The 23146-nt window shown below is 39.6% G+C and overlaps 1 protein-coding gene and 2 long non-coding RNA genes across 8 annotated transcripts in view; 1 reads left to right on the plus strand and 2 right to left on the minus strand.

Moving 5' to 3' along the window:
- LOC137124518 (uncharacterized) overlaps positions 1-17148 on the plus strand; it is a 49226-nt gene extending 32078 nt beyond the window's left edge. The window contains exon 3 of the long non-coding RNA XR_010913967.1: positions 15579-17148. This is a non-coding gene — a long non-coding RNA (uncharacterized lncRNA). The remainder of the gene's footprint in view (positions 1-15578) is intronic.
- Positions 1-23146, minus strand: part of LOC137124438 (protein NLRC3-like) — a 176426-nt gene that overhangs the window by 109220 nt on the left and 44060 nt on the right. For 2 of the 6 annotated variants that reach the window (XM_067499431.1, XM_067499429.1), the window contains exons 1-3: positions 4414-4501; positions 2090-4272; positions 690-839 (exon numbers count right to left, since the gene is read on the minus strand). In XM_067499431.1, coding sequence (XP_067355532.1) covers positions 690-839; positions 2090-2169 — 230 coding nt within the window. In that variant the 5' untranslated portion in view covers positions 2170-4272; positions 4414-4501. Of the gene's footprint in view, positions 1-689; positions 840-2089; positions 4273-4413; positions 4502-5929; positions 6294-22926; positions 23101-23146 lie in introns of those variants that run through there. The other 4 variants (XM_067499432.1, XM_067499430.1, XM_067499433.1 and 1 more) reach the window with 4 other exon arrangements.
- Positions 5171-5923, minus strand: LOC137124524 (uncharacterized). The gene is made up of 2 exons (XR_010913979.1): positions 5762-5923; positions 5171-5670 (listed from the first exon to the last, which is right to left on the minus strand). It is a non-coding gene; the product is annotated as an uncharacterized lncRNA (long non-coding RNA).

Below are 23146 nucleotides of genomic sequence, written 5' to 3' on the forward strand. Positions count from 1 at the left end.
GGTATCTTCTGTGTGGTGCTGGGACCACCAGACGTCGTTCGTTGGGAGACCACAGTGGACGGGAAGGATTGGAGACTTGAATGAGTGAGTTGAGGTAAGTGGGAGCGGTTGAGTTAACCACCCTAAGAGCAAGAGACAGAGCATCTCTCCCTGTTATGGCCGTGTGTCATGAAAGTTGTTGTTGCTTTTAAGTTGTGTTTTTGAGTTAGAGTGAGAGCTCTCTGGTTGTGTGGATCTGTGTGCCTGAGTTTTAGGTGCCCTGTCTGATTGGCTGGATTGGGGGGCAGTGCAGAGAGCTGATTGGTCCATCATTCACTTCCTGGAGTTTCAAAAGTCTGATTCCCAGCAGATAGACTGGTTTCTCTGGCAGCAGCACCTGTTCTCGGTCCTCGGCCTCCAAACCGTTTAACATATTGTGAATTTTGGATTAGAGTTATTTGGATTAGTTGGATTTTTAGGCCTTGTACCATAAATATTATTACTCAGTCAGGAAATATCCACTACATATGCCCATATTTCTAAAATGAAACCAAAGATTTCATTTTCAGCTGTGCAGAAACAGCTACAAATCTTTTCTCTAGTAAATTTCCAGCTAAGTCACACGTTACTGTGACATTAGAAATATATTATATATATATATATTATAACACTGAATCATCTTCAGGTCAGTTTACAGGAAAATCTCTTACTTTGTGTCTGAGGGTCCAGGTCCATCACTGAAGTGCGGTGGTCTTTCTTTAGACCAGTCACTCTTCATAGACAGACAGCTGGATGATGAAGACTCTGCTCTGTCCTCCTTCATCTTCATCTTCTCAGGTCTGAGAGTTAAACCATGAACACTGAAGAAACAACAGAATCAATCCCATCAGTACATCACCTTCAAAGTCTGAAGCTTCTCTATCTCATTTATATTCAAGTATATTTCTGATGATATTTTCTATTTTCCATCTTAAGACAAACTACCTCCTGTTTAAATCCAACAATAATCATCCTTCAGATAAACAACATCAGCTCAGAAAACATAGTGGTTTTATGCTGAGTGATTATTTTCTGACACACAAACTAAAATAGAGAAATGAGAAAACCAACCAGCACATAAATCAATCAGAGTGATCATTATTTAGTTCTAACATTCTTTCTTCCTCAAACGCTTGTTTGACTCTAAAATGGAGTCTGAACTGACTTCATCCTTTCACTTTCACCACACTAATGACAGAAGGACAGAGATACAGATGTGATAACTGGGCTTCATGAGAGAACAAACAGTTTCAGATTAGTCGGTGAAGGTTCTTGGTCATCCAGGTTTGGTTATCTGAAGACTGAATCATGTTAACTGGCCTCATTTCTTTTTGGTTAGAAACGTTTCATTACTTATCCAAGCAGCTTCTTCAGTCTGAATAAAGTGGCTGGAGAACCCGGTTATATCCTCCGATCATCAAACATATAAGAAACTGAAAAGAGGGCCACACATAACGACCCCCATCTTAGGGGTTTAGGGAGTTAGAGTCGTAATCGCTACATCTTGATGACTCCACATGTTCCCACCTCCCACCTTAATGAGTCTAATCAGACCAGGGTGGAACAAAGACCACTCAGGAGGATACTACTACTCTGTTCTGGGGGAGAAGCTGTGGTCATTCTACTGTTCAACTGATTCATTCTGAATCTTGAATAATTCATTTCTGTTCAAATATTTTATGATAAAGCCATAATATATTCACTGATGCCAAAAAGGACCCCTGACCATGACTGGGTCCCATGCAGCCCTCTATATGTCCCAATGCAGCCTGATGGCTCAATGGCTGGAGCATCAGGCACACACACACACACACACACACACACACACACACACACACACACACACACACACACACACACACACACACACACACACACACACACACACACACACACACACACACACACACACACACACACACACACACACACACACACACACACACACACACACACACACACACACACACACACACACACACACACACACACACACACACAAATAGATGGATCATTTTAAGTCCACAGAGACACTTAACTAGGACAATAATCATGTTGTGTTAACACTCACTCTGCCTCAGCTTCTACTTTTCTTCTCTCTGCTCGGTTGATTTCAAATTGTCCAGTCTGAACTATCTGCACACTGTTCATTTCTCTTTCCTCTCTACAGGAAATCACATGACACACAGTCTCAGGTCTATGTGAAGCCCTGAGGTTTAGCAGTCAGAGAGCAACGGCAGCACCTGATCCAAAAACTGCAGCCACATTGATGTCATGAGGTTACTGTTCCCTGTGTCTGCAGAATGTCAGGATCACTGTACTAATCACCAGTGACTGAATCTGGAAAGAAATCACAGGTCACAACTAAAGGCAACATACATTTTGCTGTTGTTCCCTCCACCTTCCACTGACTCTGCATCAGCCTTCAGGTTTCTGCCTCCTGCTCTGTTCACTCTAAACAGAGGCTGAACTAACTGAACACTTTCAGTGGTTTTTCTTACAGGAATCATGAGTCTGAGTTGTTCACACAGATCATGTCTCCTGGCTTCATCTTGTTAAATGAAAAGGTGGTTTTAACATTAAAACCAGTGATGGACAAACATATTTAAGCAACACTGTTTAACTGTCCCTGTCCTACCCACTGCTGATCACCTGGATCAGGTGTGTTCAGTCCCTCAGATTCTTAAACGAGGGGGGAGTGTGGAAAGATAAAGGAACAGTTTGAAAACCAGCAGGGATGCAGCCCTCAGGAATCAGCTTTAACTTAACTGATGAGAAGCAGCACATGAAACCAATACATCCATAATCCCCCAGTACAGCCCCCACCAACATTTCCATTTCTTCACACACAGATCAGCATCACAGCCACATGGAGTTTGAACAAAAAAACTAAACCCTAACAGAAGTAATAGTTACTGTTGTGTCACATTTGCTGATGTGATGGACCATGTTAGGTTCATCACTATATGCAGAGTAAAGACACAGAGCCAGAAATTAGAACTGGATCAATGTGATCATAGAAACATTTTTTTCATTTGTCTAAATCTTTCTATCACTGTTTATTAGCTATTTTACAGCTGCTCTTCACGTGAAAAGTAGAAAATAAATGAAAGAACTTCCATCACAGCAAACACAAACTACTGGTCAATAAGTAAGAAAAAACCCGTAAATTAAATCACAACAATACTATTTGTCCATTTGGACTATTTGAAGCCCCTTTCGCTCTGCTGGGATCACAGGAGTTTCCACTGCAGGCTCACAGCAGGGGAGAAACCCACTGAGCTGAGATATTGGGCTCCTGCTTCATAGTGGACTCATGTGTTATCGTGTACAGACTGTAGACACTGGATATTCCTGCTTAGATACTAAACTGCATTTCATGCACATAAGCACGTGGAGGCAGGAACCTCACAGCACAAGCTCACTCCCAGTCTATTAGAAGATGATGTTACATTATTAGAGATAATGTTTTTCATCTATTATGTTTCCAAACGTCAAGAAGCAAAGGGAGACCCCACCATGAAGGAAAGCTTCTTCATCCAAATGATTTATGAATCAAATAAACAGAACATTGTTTTTTCACGTGTTCAAAGCAGCACAACGACAGCACGACATCAGACACAACTGACACGTGATATTAAACAGAAGCTGTCAACTCAACTCTGTAGAGTCACAGCATAATGAAGCCGTTCACGTCAAGTTGGAGATTCAAGCTGCTCCTCATACTTTTGGCCACCAGATGTCACCAAAGAGGACTGTGTTGAAACGCTTTGAGCAATGAACCCTTGTTCCATCCAAGTTCCTTCTGTGCTTCAGAAAGGCCACAGAAACAGGTCAGTGGCTGACGTGTGGACCATTGCATGACAGGCTGAGTGAGCAGTGCTGTGAGGCAGCATTTGACAAATCAAACCTGTGTCACACAGTAAATGATCATCCTGCTCTACATGAGTCACTACAATCTGTAGTGAGTTTGAATCGAATCCAGCTGCTCTATTCAGATGATGCTGTTTGAGGACAGAACTCTACATGACATGTGACTGAGTGACGTCAGACATTGTTGATGGCAGCTGAAAGCAACATCTCATGGAAGCAAAACTACAAAGCATCAAAAACCAGTTCAAGCTTCACGAGCTCCAGTTTGGACAGTTTGTAGAGACAAAGACACATCCTCAGTTAGTGGCAGGAGACGACCGCAAACATGGACATTTTCCATTTTCTTCTTCTGGATCCTTCTCCATCGTCACCATTCAGACACTGGGACAAGATGAGTTATTTATAGAGTGATTTCAGTAAAAGTACAATCAAAAGAACAATCAGTACTATTGGTAACCTGTGATCTTTGTGATCATATGGATCAATGAGACCTGGTCCAAGTGAACACACTGGGGGACTCACATTAAAGGTCTGTCAGACATGTCCAGCTGGTAGCAGACCCCAGGGTAGACCCAGAAGACTCTGGAGAGATTCTAGGTTTCACCTGGACGTAGAAGTGCAAAGTAAGGGACAATCATCAACACCACGTTGATTTGACACTTGTCCAGAAGGCCTGGACAGTGAAAGACAAACACTGACTGAGGTTTTCCAAAGCATCTGATGACGTCTCAGTAACAACAAGCCAGATTAGTTGTGAAGACACAGGATCAGGATCAGAAAGTATAACACTGAGCACATACTGCAAATCACTGCAGACACTGAGACACCAAAATCCAGGCTCCAAAATCAATGTCCAATATCAGCTTTCATAGAAACACCTTGAAATCCTGTAGAGCAAAGGGAAAAACCTGCAACAGCCAATGAGAGCGAGCTGACAGCATCAATAACTGGATGTTGTGCATGTGTCAAACTTTACTTCCTGGTTCTCTGTTTGTTGTCTTAGAATAAAAATACAAATCTGTTCTGTTTGTGGATTCTTATGTTTTTTTTAAATCAATTGAAAATTGAAAGTTTTCCTCCTCCTGTCACTCTCTCCTCTCTTCTCACCCCACAATTGTCACCACTGTATGACATTAACTCTGTGTTTTCTCCTGTAGTTGTCTTTGTCCTTCTCTGTCTCCCTCTCTCTGTCCCTTTCTGCAGGTGTCCCCGGCTTTGAAGCTGTGTGTTTTCCAGTGTGCAGCTACTGGTCAAACCAACCTGCCCGATGTTTTGTTGCTCTTTTCTTTTCTATCTCCACTTTCCACTCACCCCAACCGGTCAAGACAGGTGGCTGCTCACCCTGAGCCTGGTTCTGCTGGAAGTTTCTTCAGTTAAAGGGAGTTTTTCCTCCACTGTTGCTTAGAGCTTGTTCAAGGGGGAATTGTTGGGTTTTCTCTATACATCTTTATAGTCTTGACTTTATTCTGTAAAGTGCCTTGAGATGACTTTGTTGTAAATTGGCGCTAGATGAATAAAGTTGAATTGAATTGCTGCCTTTAGCAACATCTGAATGTTTCTGACATCAGTAACATAACTAACAAATAATTTCACAGCAGATTAACTGTCCATCATTCCAGGTTTTCTGTAGTTAAACCTGCAGATTCACTGACATCATCATTTCTACTGACAGACACTTTCTAAAGCTGGTTACTGGAAATCTGTGTATCATGCAGCAGCAGAGTAACCTGCTTTCTCCTCCATCCCACTCATTTGTGAAGCCTGGATCACAGATTTGAACTGTACAGTAACAGAAAACGTGTGTTAGGAACGTTACAGCGCAGGGGGACAGAAAGGACAAAGGGAGACACATGCTCAGTTGGACAGAAACCTGAGGAAACCAGAAGCTGGTTCCTTCAGTCCATGTGAACACACTCATTATTCTGAAGAGCAGGAGAAGTTTTCGGAGCTTTTTGTAACAACAGCCCCCTCCTCTCTTCCTCTATGGTCCTCACAGACTTTGACAGTCAAATAATAATATTGTTGGATTAACACTCACCCTGCTTCAGCCTTTACTTTTCCTCGTCCTGCTCTGTCGACATAAAATGAAGATTCTAATTCCGCTTCTGAAACTCAGCTGTAAACAAAGTTGAATAAAATGGCGTCTGAACTAACTGCGCACTTTCTGTTTATTTGCTGCGTTTGGAACCATCGGAAATCACAAACGTCCAAGTTTATGCAGTTCCACGAGTCACGGCGGAAATGTAACAATCACCATGTCTGATTGGAGGGTAGTTGTTTTATCTTCTCTTCTTCTAATCATAGATTTACATCAGACACCACGTGAAAATGTGTAGCGTCAGCAGAGCTGCATTAATTTAGTCAGATTTAACACAACAGTAAGTTTAAATAACATTTACTCATATGGCTTAGACCAGACTGAGCCAATTGTAAACGTCCTGATCTCCGATGAGCATTGAAAGCACCGTCTCATTTCCAGTTACTGGAAATCACGAGTTGTTGTTTTTTTAAATGATCTTTATTAAGATGTTGAATACAAACACAGAAATAAACGTGGTGCAGAAAGTCCAGTATATTAAATGAACATTGTAGAAGTACATTTACATTCATACAACTAAAATACCATAAAGCCAGGTTATTAAGTTAAACATTAAAGATTAGCAGTGAAGCAGAATGATCACAGTTCTTCAATATGAAATGTGATCAAATGTAGTTTGTCACTGTCAGCTCTGTTAAATATGACATTTTCTCATTTCAGGGAGAGAATGAAACAGAGGAGAAAACAAAGGTGAATAAATTCTCCCAGAAACTTCAGTAAGAGTCTCACTGGAGGAGTTCATGGTTCTATCAAGTCTTGTAAAATACTGGTTAGAAGGATAAAACACGTCATATATAATTGTGAGGTATTTATCAAATGTCAGAAACAAAGTTAATTTTATGCTTTTCAATTCTTGATCATATAATTTCAGTTTCAAATGACTATTAATTAAAATTATTAAAATTATAAATACTAAGGAAATGGGAGGAAGGATACCATGTATTTTATTCTGTAAAGTGCCATGAGATGACTTTGTTGTGAATTGGCGCTTTATAAATAAAGTTGAATTGAATTGAATTACCCCAGCAGCAAAACTTATAATCATACAACCTGAAAAGTATCAAGTTGAATACAAATATGATGTATGTGCTTCTATCATTTTCTACATAATAGCAGCTACAAACTGAAAACTTTATAATGAACACAAGATATTATTAGTATTAACTATTATTATGGCAGCTTTGTTGTGGTGATGCTAAAATGCCTAAACTTGCTTGTTACATTTCTGTTCAATCTGAATATTAAACCGATTTTTCGTTTACTTTGCTTTTACTTTTTTGTAGTTTTCATTTAAATGTGTAAGTGATGTTAAGTGGCAGAAAAACATGCCATCATTGTTCTAGTCTTGAAAAAGTGGTGCATCATGTCATTTTAACGATGTGCAATATGAACCTTACAGTAAGCACATTAGCGCTGGCAAAGCATTGTGGGAAGCGTAGTTGTCCAGTGCAAACAAGCTGATAAGTCCACTTCCTTTTCTGTCCAGGAGATGGAGCTGTAGACACTTGGTGTTTCTGTACATACAAGTATGTGAACTTCTAGATGGGGAAATTCAGGTGTCAGCTGTTTAAATCAATGGGATGATAATGAGGGGAGAGTCTGGGAGGCTCTGCTTTATTTAAAGAAGACACATTAGTGTCTTCATCACTGAAGTCTGGTCTAGTGTGTCATGGTTCAAACACAGGACATTTCTGAAGACCTTAGAAGAAAAGATGTTGATGCACTGTAAAATCCGATAACAATCCTAACTTCAATCTGTTAGTTAATTTTACTCCTCCTCACTTCTTACTAGTTTTCATCAAGTTAGGGGTAATTGCAGGTTGAGGAAACTCATTTCTGAGTGAAACTAACAATCAAGTAAAGTAGGAACAAATGAGGCAGAAATTCACAAAGAGCTGCAAAGTTTGTCAGGAAGAACTGGTAGGAAACTATTAACATGAACATGTAGGTAAGTATTACTGGGCTCAAAGCAACATACTGTACTGCATGTTTGTATGGGTTTCATAACTAAACCAGATTGATGTTCTACAACTACGACTCACACGATCAACTTCAATGAAACGCGCTCATGTGTTTGCTTTGTTAATATCCTTTCAGATATTGTTGTTCCATGACTTGACTTTAGGCTGATGTGAACATACCCACTGTGAACGTATACTTTCAATAAGTCCCAGTAGACTGGGTGGGTGGTGTATTGATACAGCAGTAGTTATACAGTGCTTCATAATGTGTCTGGGTCGAGTTGTGTCAATCCAGGCTTTTGAATAGAACCAAATTTAGACCGAGAAGAGACGGAGACTATGGTGTCTAGTGTCAGATGTCTCTGTTGTCCTGGTGTCCAGTGTTGTTTTTCTGGTCTGGATCCTGAACACAGAGAAGCGATCGAAAGAGAAACGCGGCATCAGGTGGATTTGTACATGTGGATGAATAAAATCGAGACTTACGAAAAAATATTCTGTTGGATGTAGAGAAAAAAGAAAGAACTGCAGTCATCCAGGTGCAGGTTCACCTGACTTCTCTGCAGGTAACTTTTAACAGTTTTGAGGCTGACGTCAGGGCCGGGACCAGAAGGGGCCAGAGGTGGCACAAGCCCTATACCAAAACTCACACTGGTGCCCCCCCTGCTGTACTCAGAGTAGGAGGTACTTTGATGTGGATTATAAGTAGAACCTTCAGCACAAGGTGAACTGAGCATCATCATTTATCAATATATTATTTCTATTATTATTATATAATCATTGTTACCAAGTTATTATTTGTTTTAAAGGTATGTTTATGTTTTTCTCAATATCTGTAGCAATGACGACCAAGCAGGTAGTTTGATTGAGGTGGACACCACTTGTTATTATTTGTTTAGAATAAATTATTATTACTTCATATAAAAATACACAAATTTGTATGTTTAGCTTTCGTTTCATTGAACAAACACATTCATTATTAATAATAAGCAGTTTATGGTTTTCTAATCAGCCCTGTTCCTCTGAGCGTGGGACACAGTCTTAGTCCAGTTTACCGGGTGTGTTTTTAACACTTCTACAGTACAATTTCACCTTTTTCACCCTGTGGCTGGGAAAACAAGTTCCACTAGTTTTTGCTGAGGCTGCAATACTTTATGTTACTGCAGTCTCAGTATCTGTTTAACACTGAAGGCTCAGGCTTTGTGTTAATCCTGGTGGTGCTGAACAAACTCTCAGTGTGTCACCTGAACTAGTGGTGTGTTGGTTGAGAACGTGAACAGTGGGATGAGCAGATTTTTGTGAATTAATACGAGATGTCGTAACAGGATTATCTTACAGCCACATGTTAATTGACATTTTTATCCCAAAAACATGTAAATTGTGGAAATTCTAAGCTTTAATATAAATTTACATGACAGATGTGTCCGTGTGCCAATCATAGTTCAAATCAGTGGTAAATCTGGATGAAGTATGAAGCCACAAGTTGTACTAGATGAAGAGCTGAATGATCCGGCTCAGTACAAGGAGCTGGAATTCACGGGTTAAACCTTTGGGGATCAGGACATTTCAGGATGATAGTCACAAATGACTAAAATCACTGCTACAACTTGGTGATTTTAAAGCATTTTGGCCTGAAGTTGTTGAGGTTTCCTGCATTAGTTACACATTTGAACATTTAGTTTGGCCTTAAACCTTAAGCACAACTGCTGCCATTTCAGTCCGGATTCAGCTGGAGTCTGCGCTCGGGACCTGCTCTTGATGTTTGCTCAGTGATGGCAGGATCTGGTGTTTCCCTGAGGCTGCATGAGTTCAGAGAGTCTCCAGCCTCCAGACCCACTGATGGACCAACTGTGTTTACACCAAAGTGAGTGAACTGCAAACCGAACCTGGAGGTGGTGGTGGAGAACAACTCACAAATCAGCAATGCTACAATGTACTGTGACGAGGACGGTACAAGTCCTTCATTCCAAGTCTTACTTGAGCAAACGTCCAAAGGTTTTGGCCTCAAAATATACTTTAAAGTATCCACAGTAAAACTCATTATGCAGAAAGGCCCATGTACTTGGAGTATTTCTATAGTGTGGTACTGTGACTTTTACTTAAGTAAAGTTCTGGTAGTTTTTCACCACTGCACATATGGATTCATATCTGCAAATGATACACATACAATTCAATTCAAGTAACAACTGATCACACGCACATTATTAATACACTGATACAAATCACACTCAGCAGTGTTTTGCACTTTATGATGATTGACGCTTTTTTTTTACATGTTAAGAAAATGTGTACAATCAGTGATTTGGGAGTTTTTATACTTTAGACCTTTTTATTCCCTTTTCTCCACAGACCATCACGTCTGGGGACAGATGTACATGGATTATACCCAGGACAGCTGGGCAGAGTCCACACTGTCTCAAAGGAACGTGGGTAAGTGTGACTCTGCTATGACTTCGACTTCACTGCATCTAAGAGCAAATCTCTGTACTTTTTACTCCACTGCATTTCTAGTCAAAGCTGTGTTACACGTTACAATCACGTTACTCTACACGTTTCATTATAAACCACTTTTTCTGTTTTTTCTTTAAATGAAAAATCACTAGAGACAGAGAGTGATCGTAGTGTCAGTTCCTCCTTCCATGGTCTTATTAAAAAACATATTAGCAGTACTCAAAGGGAGCCGGTGGGCAGTAATTTTACTCTTTGGCGTGTTGTGCTGAGTTTCTGCATCTGTTGCAGCTACAGACTTGACAATCGACGGTCTCTTCCGTCTACAAACCATCAGGATGAAAACTACAAGCAGAGTTTTGACATCCGGACCCTGAAAGCTCTGTCTGCCCTCCGTCACAGTCCTGCGGTGCAGGACCAGTGCCTCCCCCCCCAGACGGTCTACCAGGAACAGTTTGGTCTTCAGTCTCGTCTCTTTCCAGAAAAAACCTACACAATGTAAAATATTCTGTGCAGACACCAACAACATCAATTCAAATTCAACTGTTGTTCAGTTGCATTAGTTGTTTTTAGTATAAATCTACAAACCACAAACCTCAGCTTCTCTTCAGTGACAATAAGAGTTGATATTTATTCTTTACTTTTCAATATAATCGTCACGGACGTCACTGCACTGTTGCAGTTTGTGAGTACATTCATTGAAACTCTCCAAAAAGTCTTTGTTTTAACTTCCTTGCATTGGTTTCCTCCCACAGTCCACTAGCAGGTTAATCTGGCAAAGCCTAAAACATTTCTGTTGATAATTTCAGTTTGTGCATGATGTGATTTAAGCTTCCTTTAAAGGGCAACGTCACCAATTTTCAACTTAGTTCAGGCTGTAAATGTCAATGAATCCTTTTAAACTTCCTGCTGAATTCCCTATTTATCATCTTCTAGCTGAAAAACTCCTCCGGATGACATCACCCAGAGGAGTTTCTCATCATTAGGGCTTTAGATTATATCACCTGGGGGAGCTCTGGAGGAGCAGGTCGACCATGATTACAAACCCCATAGTGTGAGCAACAAGATGACATCATCTGAACTAAAGGTTCCTCTGAGTGATGTCATCTGGAGGCATTTTCAGCTAAAAGTAGAGAGATATTTTAATGTAGGACAGTACAGAAACAGCACTGGTAAAAGTCTCCAATGATCTTCTCCTGGCTTCAGATAATGGACTTGTGTCCGTACTCGTCTTACTAGACTTTAGTGCCGCATTTGACACCATTGACCACAACATTTTATTACAAAGACTAGAACGTGGATTTGGGATTAAAGGAACCACATTACATTGGTTTAAATCTTATCTGTCAGACAGATTCCAACTTGTTCATGTTAATGATGACTCTTCCACAGGGCTCTGTGTTAGGACCAATACTTTTTAATCAGTACATGTCACCTTTAGGCAAAATTATTAGGAAACATTCCATAAACTTCCACTGCTATGCAGATGATACCCAGCTCTATTTATCTGTGAAACCAGAAGATACTAACCAATTAGTCAAACTTGAAGCATGTCTAAAAGACAGGACTGGATGTCCTACAATTTCCTACTTCTAAATTCAGACAAAACTGAAATCATCCTCTTTGGGCCTAAAAACATGAGAACTATGCTGTCTAACAATATAGTTACTTTAGATGACATAACTTTGGCCTCCAGTACTGCGGTGAGGAACCTTGGAGTTATTTTTGACCAAGATTTGGCATTTACGTCACATATAAGACAAATCTCTAGAACAGCCTTCTTCCACCTACGGAACATTGCTACAATTAGAAGCATCCTGTCTCAAAGTGATGCCGAAAAACTGGTCCATGCATTTGTTACTTCTAGGTTGGACTACTGTAATTCCCTACTTCTGGGGTGTCCTAATAACTCCCTAAAAAGCCTTCAATTAATCCAAAATGCTGCAGCAAGAGTGCTGACTGGATTAGGAAAGAGAGATCATATTTCACCTTCACTAGCTTCTCTTCATTGGCTTCCCATAAAATCTAGAATAGAGTTCAAAACCCTCCTCCTTACATACAAAGCTCTTAATGGTCAAGCTCCATCATATTTAAAAGATCTCATAGTTCTGTATCGCCCGATTAGACCACTTCGATCCCAAAATACAGGCCTACTTGTGGTTCCCAGAGTTTGCAAAAGTAGAATGGGAGGCAGAGCCTTTAGCTATCAAGCTCCTCTCCTGTGGAACCAGCTTCCAATCCAAATTCGGGGAGCAGACACCCTCTCTACTTTTAAGACTAGGCTTAAAACCTTCCTTACGCTCACTCAACCCTAACTAGCTTTTCTCTATACATTTATTTGTCACCACTGTATGCCATTAATTCTGTGTCCTACCACTTGCTTCTACATACTTGTGTAGTCTGGACTTTATTCTGTAAAGTGCTTTGAGATGACTTTGTTGTAAATTGGTGCTATATAAATAAAGTTGAATTGAATTGAATAGGAAAGTCAGAGGGCACTTTAATGGGATTCATGTTCATGTACTACCCAAATAAGAACCACAAGAAGCAGGTTCAACAGCAGTGAAGGTTCCTTTAATTGGACAAACCTAAACATTACAATAATCGTTCCATTACCAGTCAATGTTCAGATGATAAGTGGGAAATTTGCAGAGCTTTTACCTTTAAGAGATGGTATTTGAAGTAACTGGCAGTTGTTTGAGTTGTGTTTCAGGGATCTTTGCTTTTTGAAATGAGTTTTTCACTGTTTGTTCTGTTGGAGCTGCAGTGCCATCACATGTCCACACAAGGACACTGTTGTTCACATGGTTCTAACTGCAGCTTAACAAGCATTTGTGATTTTTAGCACAGAACATAGACAAAATGTTTAGGGAAATTTAGATAGAACAGATTTATTTGATCTTTACATGTTGCATTTTACCCAAGTGTTTGCTTGTTGGATGGTTGTGTGTTCATATAACAACATATGTGAGTCATGCAGAATGAAACGGGGCAGTAAAATTGTCCCTTTTAAAAGTTTTCTGTTTCATTAAAATTGATCATTAAACTGATTGAAGTCTCCACCGTTCTTATGTAGGTACATTTTTTCAAATTACAGGGTTCATCAAATGTCTGATGTCTGGCTTCTGCACTTATTTCCACTGAGAACTGAACTTAGTGTAGTTTTGATATTTTTCCTTCAAGGTCCAACAGGACTCAGAGTTTGACCCACCACACAGCTCAAAAGTAAGTTGACCCCATTGATTATTATATTTGAAAAACTTCTCACTGTTGAAGGCTGAAGAGTCGTTGAATAAAGAAATAGCATTCAAGTAGATATGGAGATGGCTGTTAGTGAACATTAATGAGGCTGTTTGCATGCAATAAAAACAACAAGAATAATAGCATGTGATGAGAGTGACAGGCTGTCAGAGGCCAGAGGACATGGACAGTAGAGTCTGCTGCTGGCTGGAAAACCAGTGGAGCCTGAATATGAGAGTAGTGCAAGAGAACAGGTGTGAAAACAACTGGTGAATAAAAGTAAAATCACAATTAGCTGGAGGTCGAAATCATGATTTGAGACCAAAGAGGAGATTTATGGATGTAGTGAGAGAGGACATGAAGTTAGTTGGTGTGAGAGAAGAGGATGCAGAGGATGCAGAGGATGCAGAGGATGCAGAGGATGCAGAGGATGCAGAGGATGCAGAGGACAGGGTTAGATGGAGGCACATGATTCACTGCTGAGACCCCTGAAAGGGAACAGCCCAAAGGAAAAGAAGAAGATTTGCTCAATGCAGGTTAAAGTGCATTAGGACATCAGAATCCAAAGTCCAGAGGACGTCCAATGATGAAAACTAGTTTCAGAAACTGACTATCCAATCACAGTCCAAGTTAAACTACAATGGACATTTCCACACAGAAAATGCTGTGATTGCTAAAAACCAGCTGCTGCAGCTGCTCACGAGTGGAAGCAGTGGAAAAGAAATGTCAACAAGTGTTTGCAATTGATTTTTTAAAATATTTCATAACTCTCCAGCACGTAACATGTACCAAGTTTCAGAGTTTTGAAGATCTGATGATGGAAACATAAGCCCCCTTATATTTCTCCCCAGTGGAGAATCCACATGACATTTTGCATGTGTGTTCAGGATAGTGTTTGCACGTATGTGTAAGAGTTATTGGAAACTTTTTGCCCACAGCCACTCAACATTTAACAGCCTGTAAGGGGACAACCATAAGGACATGGACAATGGACTTGGCCTCCCTGTGTCTAATACAGCACTAATAATGAGTGAATGACTGTGTTCACGATACCTTAATGATTTATTTTCTGTTTTCTAACAGGCAAAAGAAGTTTGAGCTGCGAGTTTGCAAGGAACAAGTCATTGAGAACATCAATGAGTAACTGATTTAGGAAGGATGACAGTTTTTTTTTAATCAAAATGTTTTTTATGTTTTGTTTTTTAAAACTACAGACGACAAAAACTAAAGCAAATTGTAGGAAAAAATAGTTTGTATCTCGCCCTCACGGACACACACACACACACACACACACACACACACACACACACACACACACACACACACACACACACACACACACACCATCTGAATGAACCTATTCTGATTTCTAATTGAACAATTAAGGAACTAGTCTTTGTCATAAGGGTCTGTGGCCAGTGGGGAAAAACATTTTGCTTTCAAAAGGATCAAATCCTCTTTTTGCAATAAGTGTTGTGAAACGTCTACTTTCAGTGTGTCATCCATCACCTTCACTCAGACCAAATGATCAGGTCAACAAATCTAAAACGGGGAATAAATACGGGCATTAGCTTTCTGAACGCAGCTGTGGTTTGCAGTATTTGACTGTACTTGTAAAAGGTGATTACTGTGAATCAATAACAGTACTTTACTGTATATTCCAAATGTAATACTGTAGCTAGACCTTCCAGTAACACTGCATTTCCAGTGTTAGTATGATCTACTGTACAAATGAATGTAAAAACATTTAGAAATGGCTAGAAATACTATACTATGATTGACAGTTGTACAGCTCTTTACAGGTAGCATCCTTTTCAAATGACAATAAATACCAGGCTAATAAACTTACTAATCAAGCAGAAATGTTTGCACTTGTGATTGGAAACTCCAGACAAGTACATTTCAGGGACACTATGTCGTCAACGCGTTCTCATCCCACAGAGGTTTTTGCAGCCTTCTGTTGTTTCTGTAGATGATTGTAGTTTGTTCATGACTGTGATTCTTTAACAAATGTGAAACACAACAAAATAACACAACAATATCGGCTTAATTGCTTTTTTTAGTTCAAGTGTTTCTAATCCGATTGTTGTAGAAGTTGTTTGATTTGTGCTCTAAAGGTGAATCTAAGGAGGAGTTTTAGTGTGTGCTGCTAACATCTGTGGGCCTTTTGAAACCTGCAGTACCATCACTTGATCACAGGAGGACGATGTTGATTCACAGGATGTTTAGTATCAAAGCAACAAGTAGTTTTTCTGTGATTCTTAGCACAGAACAGCCAGAATGTTTTCATCATTTGTCTTTATGGAACTTCTACAAGTGGTTCTTCGTGGCCTTATTACTCGTGTCATGTAGGAAAAGAGGACGACATTCAGTCACTACATGTTTATCTTAACCATGTGATCATGACTGTAAAAAGACAAGTTGCCTCTAAAGACGTACTGCAGAGCTTGTGCTCTTGAATCCTTTCAACTACTACTACTCATGCAACTACATGAATCACTGGACCAACATGAATGTACGTGAACTAACAGCAAGGTGCTGCAGAATGGAATTAAAGCTTCTATTCACTGGCTGCCAGTGAAAGAAGACAATGTCAAATCTTAGTTGTTACTTCTCACTGTATTACTGCACTACAGGAAGCCAGTGCTGTCATGAAGAGTGGTGTGACATGTGTCCTTTTTGGCTGATTCAAAATGAGGCATGTGAAGGGGCTTTGACTGTGCATGTTGGTTTTCCATTCAGATATTTTACTGTCACATTACTGCTGACTATTCATTTTCTGTGTTTGATGCTTTTCTTGTGAAGAAATGAGTCAAATTTGCTTTGAAATGTTATTTTGAAGGTTGAATCACGGAAAAACAGTCACGTCAAAGTAAAAACAGAGTTTTCAGAAGAATCTGCATTAAATAAATATGCAAAAAAGAAAATAAGTGATTTTGAAAGTCTCCTTCCATTTTTTAATGATAATGTTTTCTAATGGTTGAAATTTCTGATGGGTATGAACAGAATTCACAGGGGGTGAAGACCTGTCATACCAGTCTCTTTCTCAGGAGATCAACATCTGAATCTGGACTGAAACCAAAGTTATTGGAATAAATCACATAGCTTTTACATTTTTTCTAAATTCTAAAAATGATTGTTTTCCACGTCCTCAGAAACATGTTTGATTTCATGGGGTTTAGTTGAACAGAACTGAGCCATTTGTTTGTTACAATCATTGATCTGTTCTAATCTGAGGAACAGTTGCTAATGTTGGTAATAACCAGGACTTCAGAGAGGAAACCTTTCACATGCAACATCAACTTCCACTGCAATACTCCATCAATCCACAGGGTGGCGCTGTAACACAAAGCTGAACAGAAATCGGAATTTACCAGGGCGGCTGCAGGTCCTTCAAAAGTCTTCAAAGCTCCTAAATTCACATTGGATTGGTCTGAAATGTTTGAGTCGTGCACCACAAGAATTCCAGCTCACACATGCAGAACAGGAAGCATAAAATTGTCAGAAGAAGAATCTGAGTCAGTCTTTTCTAGAAAGGAAGGTTCTTCTCTATGAGACAGAGCCAAGAAATTCAAAGGTGTTTGCTGCACATGCTGCAACTGGATCCAGGACAGAAGATCCAGTGGAAGGACCAAGTGAGCATCTGCCCAAGAAAACCAGTACTCACAAGTGCCTCCTTGTAAAACAGATGCCTTGTAGACTGATGAGTCAAAGTTTGAGGTGTTTGGATCCAAGTGAAACACATGTGATCTGCAGAGCTCATGAGAAGATGATAGATGGCTGCTCAACACCACCAGTGAAGTATGGAGGTGGAAACATGATGGAAGTAAAGATTAACATGCAGAATGAATTTGACCAACATTCTGTGATACAATTCTTGTGTTTTGAGATTATTTACAACAATTTGGTTGAATAAGATCAAAAGATATAACATCCAGGTTTCAGGTGGAAGGTTTCACGCACTGCTGACATCATGAAAAAGAGGAACCTTCGTATGACTAAGGACCTGACGTGCTCTGAGAAGGACTGTAGGAACAAACTGTGGTCCTTAGTTGAGAATGAGCGTAAAGAAGGAAAGAAAACCAGATGGCAAAGTCCAGTTGTCTTCATTGAAGCTGTGAGATTTGCTGCTTGAAAGTCGTCTCTTAACAAGATCATTTGTTGCTGAAAAGAAACGCAAACTAACATTATTAATACTATGACAGTCAATGAACATTTTATTAGTATTTATGAATTCCTGAAAGAGCTGAAGACCCTCTTCTTGTTCCTTTGGTTCCTTTTTCCAAACCATTTTAAATCCACAGTCCTAATAGCAGCTTGTAGTAGACTTGATGCTCAGCACACTAGAGCTAAAGCCGAGCTTGAGTTAATGACTCATATTTAAAACTCATTCATATGAGTCAGAAACATACAGTATTGAATATTTGTGTGTGTGTTTCTCTACTTTTAAGTTTAGGCTCAAAACCTTCCTCTTTAATAAAGCATATAGTTAGTTATAGTTATGCTGCTACAGGCTCAGACTGCTGGGGGACCCCCCCCCAATGCACTGAGCTCCTCTCACTCTCTCCTGTCACCACTGTATGACATTAACTCTGTGTCTTCTCTCCCGTAGTTGTCTTTGTCCCTCTCTGTCCCCTTCTCTCTGTCCCTTTCTGCAGGTGTCCCCAGCTTTAGAGCTGTGTGTTTCTCCAGTGTGCAGCTACTGGTCAAACCAACCTGCCAGATGTTTTGTTGTTGCTTTTGTTGCTCTTTTCTTTTCTCAAGGCAGATGGCTGCTCACCCTGAGCCTGGTTCTGCTGGAGGTTTCTTCCATTAAAGGGACTTTTTCCTCCACTGTTGCTTAGAGCTTGTTCAAGGGGGAATTGTTGGGTTTTCTCTATACATCTTTATAGTCTTGACTTTATTCTGTAAAGGATCTTGAGATGACTTTGTTGTGAATTATCACTAGATAAATAAAGTTGAATTATGGTTGTTATGTTGTTCACACACATTGTTCCTAAAATGACTGTATCATTACTATGTGTCTCTTCAAACAGTGCTGCACTAATTATTCATTTTAATAAGATTTTTCCAACAGTGTCGAAGACACAAGCTAGTGTGCACAACAACATCCTCTTTGGAGAAGTGTATTCAGTGTGTAGGACCTGTTTCTACTTTCAAGTGGTTTGGCTCTAAATGTACAGGTGAGAGTTTTTCATTTACAATGTGTTGCCAGAGACAGAAGGTGCAGATTTGTCATGTTTGAAGGTTTTTGTGGAAGTTTTTAAATATGTCTTGAAACCCATTTTTATTCCCTGGCTTTTAAAAATAAAAGCTTTGCATTTTATTTCTTTAGTTTATTTTCTAAATTTTTTGACTGTAGTAACACAATGGTTTTTAACAAACAGTCATGGAGGAAGGACCTGATTGAAACAATGGGCCTGACCAACATTAAGGTTGTTTTGAGGGTCAGTTAACAGCGAGGTTTGGTTTTAAGCAAAGAAATGTTTTGAGGTGGATGTTTTAGATCTTGGAAAGGCCTTTAATAGTGTTGTAGCAAAAAGTGTGAGGCAAGTTTAGGAGGCAAAAGGCAGCTCACAGTCTTGGTTATGCTGAGTTTGATCAGCAAGACAGAGAAACATCTAGAACAGAACTACACTCAGGAGTCAATCAGATTGACAAGTCTTTACAGGTTAAGGTGTCTTTTAACCACTCAGCTCAGCAGCTGAATTCACAAAAAGGATCAAATCAACCTGACAGACATACAGGTGAAAAGACAGTGGTCAGGAATCTAATCAGCAAGTCTCTGAGACCACTCGTCTCCTATGTGGTCCCTGCTGGGACAGCTTCCTGATGAAGCTCTGGTCTAAAGACAGTGCAGACAGTAGGTCTGCTGAGGTGTGAATGTAGCATTTGGTCAACTTAAACAGGTATTTTCATTTGTAGGAACATTTCTCTTACATCACCACAGTCCTAGAGGGTCTTAGATCCTCAGGGAGGAATTGGCATGAAACTGGTGTAAAAACTGGTTGGATTGACCAGATATTTGCTAAATGGAAACCTGTGATATTGTCTTTACTGACTTCTACACTTGTGCTTGGGATTTTTCATTTTCTTATCTCATGTGTAAAAGGTCTAATTAAGTGAGTCACAGAGACCAATGACTCATCAGATGGAACTTAGTGATACAACATCTGCAAAGAATTTAGATCCTCTTTTACAACCTGATGTTGACCTGTACACAGATTCTAGTGATGAAGATCACTGTGTGTAAATATACTATATACTTTCTAATCTATACTTAGCTCTGCACCCAGTGATGTCTGTGTCACACAAAAACATTATGATGTATATTGAATCTTTGTGAATTTGTGCATCTGATGACTTCTGTTGTTTGTATTGTGATTAAAATATCATCAAATGGAGGGAAATGTGATGGAAAATCAAGTCTGATTAAATGATTCCATGTTACTTTTAGCATTTTACTTAGTTATACTGAAAACTTGTACTTAATACTTTTGAAAAATGTTGAAATGATTGTATGTTTTGTCTTGAAGTGTTTGCAGTTATTGTCTAACAGCAGACTTTCCCACACTGTAGTGACCCAGAGTCAAGGTGCTTATCAAAGTGCTGAAAAGGGAAAAGGTTTCCAGAAAAGGAGAAAAGTGCTGGGAGCAGTAGCCTGAGGGTGGAGAATGTTCTGCCCAGCAACAGAAGCTTAGAAAACTAATGTGTGATGTATGAAGTTTAGAACTGCACTTGAAACTCTGTTGATGTTCTTCTCTCTTCCTGGATGTTGAAGCTTCTTTACTGATTCCACTTGAGGTGTCTAAGAGCAGATATTGTCATTTTTAACATTAATAACAAAACACACATTTGATTATTTTCAGTTATTTATCTGTTAATAACATAAAGATAATGAGAAACTGTCTATTATGGCAAAAAAACAGTTCAGAGAGAAACATTTCACTTTAACACTACATCAGTTAAACAGAAATATGAATTTAAGATCTGAAGGAATCAAACAAGACAAAGTCAAATCCAGGTGGAGGTGGAGGAGGTGGTTGAGTGTGGAGCAGAAGGAGTGGAGGAGTCTCAGTGTGTCTGCAGAGACTGTGTAGAAGGACAGAGCAGCAGCAGAGCAGATCCAGATCCACTGCTGATCCTCTGTCAGATCCAGAGGATCACACAGGGATGATGGTGGACTTGACATTGTGTCTGACAGTGGAGCTGTTCTCAGAGCAGTTCAGACTGCAGCACTGAGAGTCATCTCCACTTCTTCTGATTCCTCTGTCAGTCACTGCTGGATGAAGCTCTCCTCTCCACTCTACCTCCCAGTAACATGGTCCAGTCAGAGCCTCTCTGCACACAACATGCTGCTGCTGCAACATCTGGATCATCAGGACACAGAGAGATCATCACTTCAACCTGTAGAGAGAATGAGAGAGAACAGAGGAGATCAATGATGTTTCCAGAGACTCACTTCATCATCTGTCAGTCAGCAGAGGTTCTGGTCTGTACAAAGACCACATGGTTACTAAATGGAACCATGGTTCTTTGATTTGCAGGCTTCAGTCACACTGATCTTAGAGCTGTGACAAAGATGAAACTGATCAATAGTTTAGTGTTGAAATCAGATCAGATTTGAGGAATGAGGACAACTGTCTCTATACATGTTGTGAGGCTGTCAGCTGGAATCCAGCTTTATTTCATGTCCACATGAAGACAACAACAACAGTCGTCTTCACATCAACTCCAACAAATGATCACAACAAGCTTCTGGCTGACTGTTCTCTCTGTCCAATCCTGAAGCCTGTCCCCATTCTCCTCTCACAGCTTCACTGAGGAAAGCAGCCACTGAGAAGGTTGGAGCTTTACAGGAAAAACTGGATCTTTGCTTTGATACTAACTGGGTTTAGTACAATACTGCTGAAAGCAGCATGGACTGACTCCAACCCTCTACTGACCTCAGAGTCTCCAGTCTACAGTGTGGACCACGTAGAAGCTTCACTGCTGAATCCTGCAGCTTGTTGTCACTCAGGTCCAGTTCTCTCAGATGGGAGGGGTTGGACTTCAGAGCTGAGACCAGAGAATCACAGCTGATCTCTGACAAACTGCAGTGACTCAATCTGAATAAAGAATCAAAGATGTGGATCAAATCATTAGTAACAATCAGATTTGTCCTAATCAATGGTGTTTTCTCTAAAAAGAGCAAAACTAAAACATATTTTACTACTAAACTATTGTGAACAAAAACTATTTGAATCCCAAATTACAGATGATTTCATGAAAACTTTGGAAAATGTTCAGCAGAAATGTGAAATAAAAATAATTTTCACTTCATGGACTGAAACATGGAAAAACAACAGTTTGGTTCTTTAAACATTTTTCAACTCATTTAACAAGAAAATTCACCTTTGTGAGAAAAATACAACTGTTTTTATATGAACATCAATGATCACAGCTCACTGATATGAAGTAAAACCAAAGAATATTGTTTTGTTAAGTTTATTTCAGTTTTTTGTTGTGATAAATCTGAATTGAAATTAAAAAATTACCTCAACATTCTTTACAATTTGAGATCTGAAGGTTTAATTTGTCAGAAAAATGACAAATGACTAAAAATAATTAGATGCAACAAAACCCAATATTTGTCTGACATTCCCCAAAATGTATTGATCATCTTTGATTATCCAGGACTCTGCAGCCAAACGTCTCATCCAATCTGAAACATGTGAACACGTTACTTCATCATGTTCAGTTTGAAATTCTTTTGGAAGTATTCAAAGCTCTGCATGGCCTTGCTCCTGCATAACTGGCCAGTTTGAGCCTTTATGATGTTGCCTCCCTCATGCTGTGATCTACTTCAGCTGCTGAACTTCAACTCAGAACCAGAACTGAGACTCTGGACTGAACTTCCCTTTCACATTCACCAACACAGTTTCATTGCAGAGTTAAACATGTGTCTCTTTAAGGTTGCAGATCCATTATAATGCAGCTTTTCACTGACTGTAAAATGATTTTAATAAGGATTTTATTGCTGTTCTAAAAAGAGTTTGATTTTACTGCTTTTACATTTTTCTCTTTGTATTTGCTATAGTTTGGTATTTTTGTCTTAGTCATTTGTTAAGCAACTTTGGACACTTTCTAAATAAATGTAGGTTTATTTTTAATACATTTACCTGAAACTGAAGAAAATATTTTTAGTCTGTTGAGATAAGAAACATTTAACTTCACAGTGTAATTGATTCATTAATGACAGTTGGAGACAAAACTAATAAAATCTCCAACAGTATCAGTCAGTGAACTGACCTCAGAGTCTCCAGTCTACAGTGTGGACTCTCCAGAAAACCACACAGCAGCTTCACTACTGAGTCCTGCAGCTTGTTGTAGCTCAGGTCCAGGTCTCTCAGATGGGAGGGGTTGGACTTCAGAGCTGAGACCAGAGAATCACAGCTGATCTCTGACAAACTGCAGCTCCACAATCTGAATAAAGAATCAAAGATGTGGATCAAATCATTAGTAACAATCA

Source organism: Channa argus, chromosome 3 (genome assembly GCF_033026475.1).
Source record: "Channa argus isolate prfri chromosome 3, Channa argus male v1.0, whole genome shotgun sequence".
NCBI classification, from domain to species: Eukaryota; Metazoa; Chordata; class Actinopteri; order Anabantiformes; family Channidae; genus Channa; species Channa argus.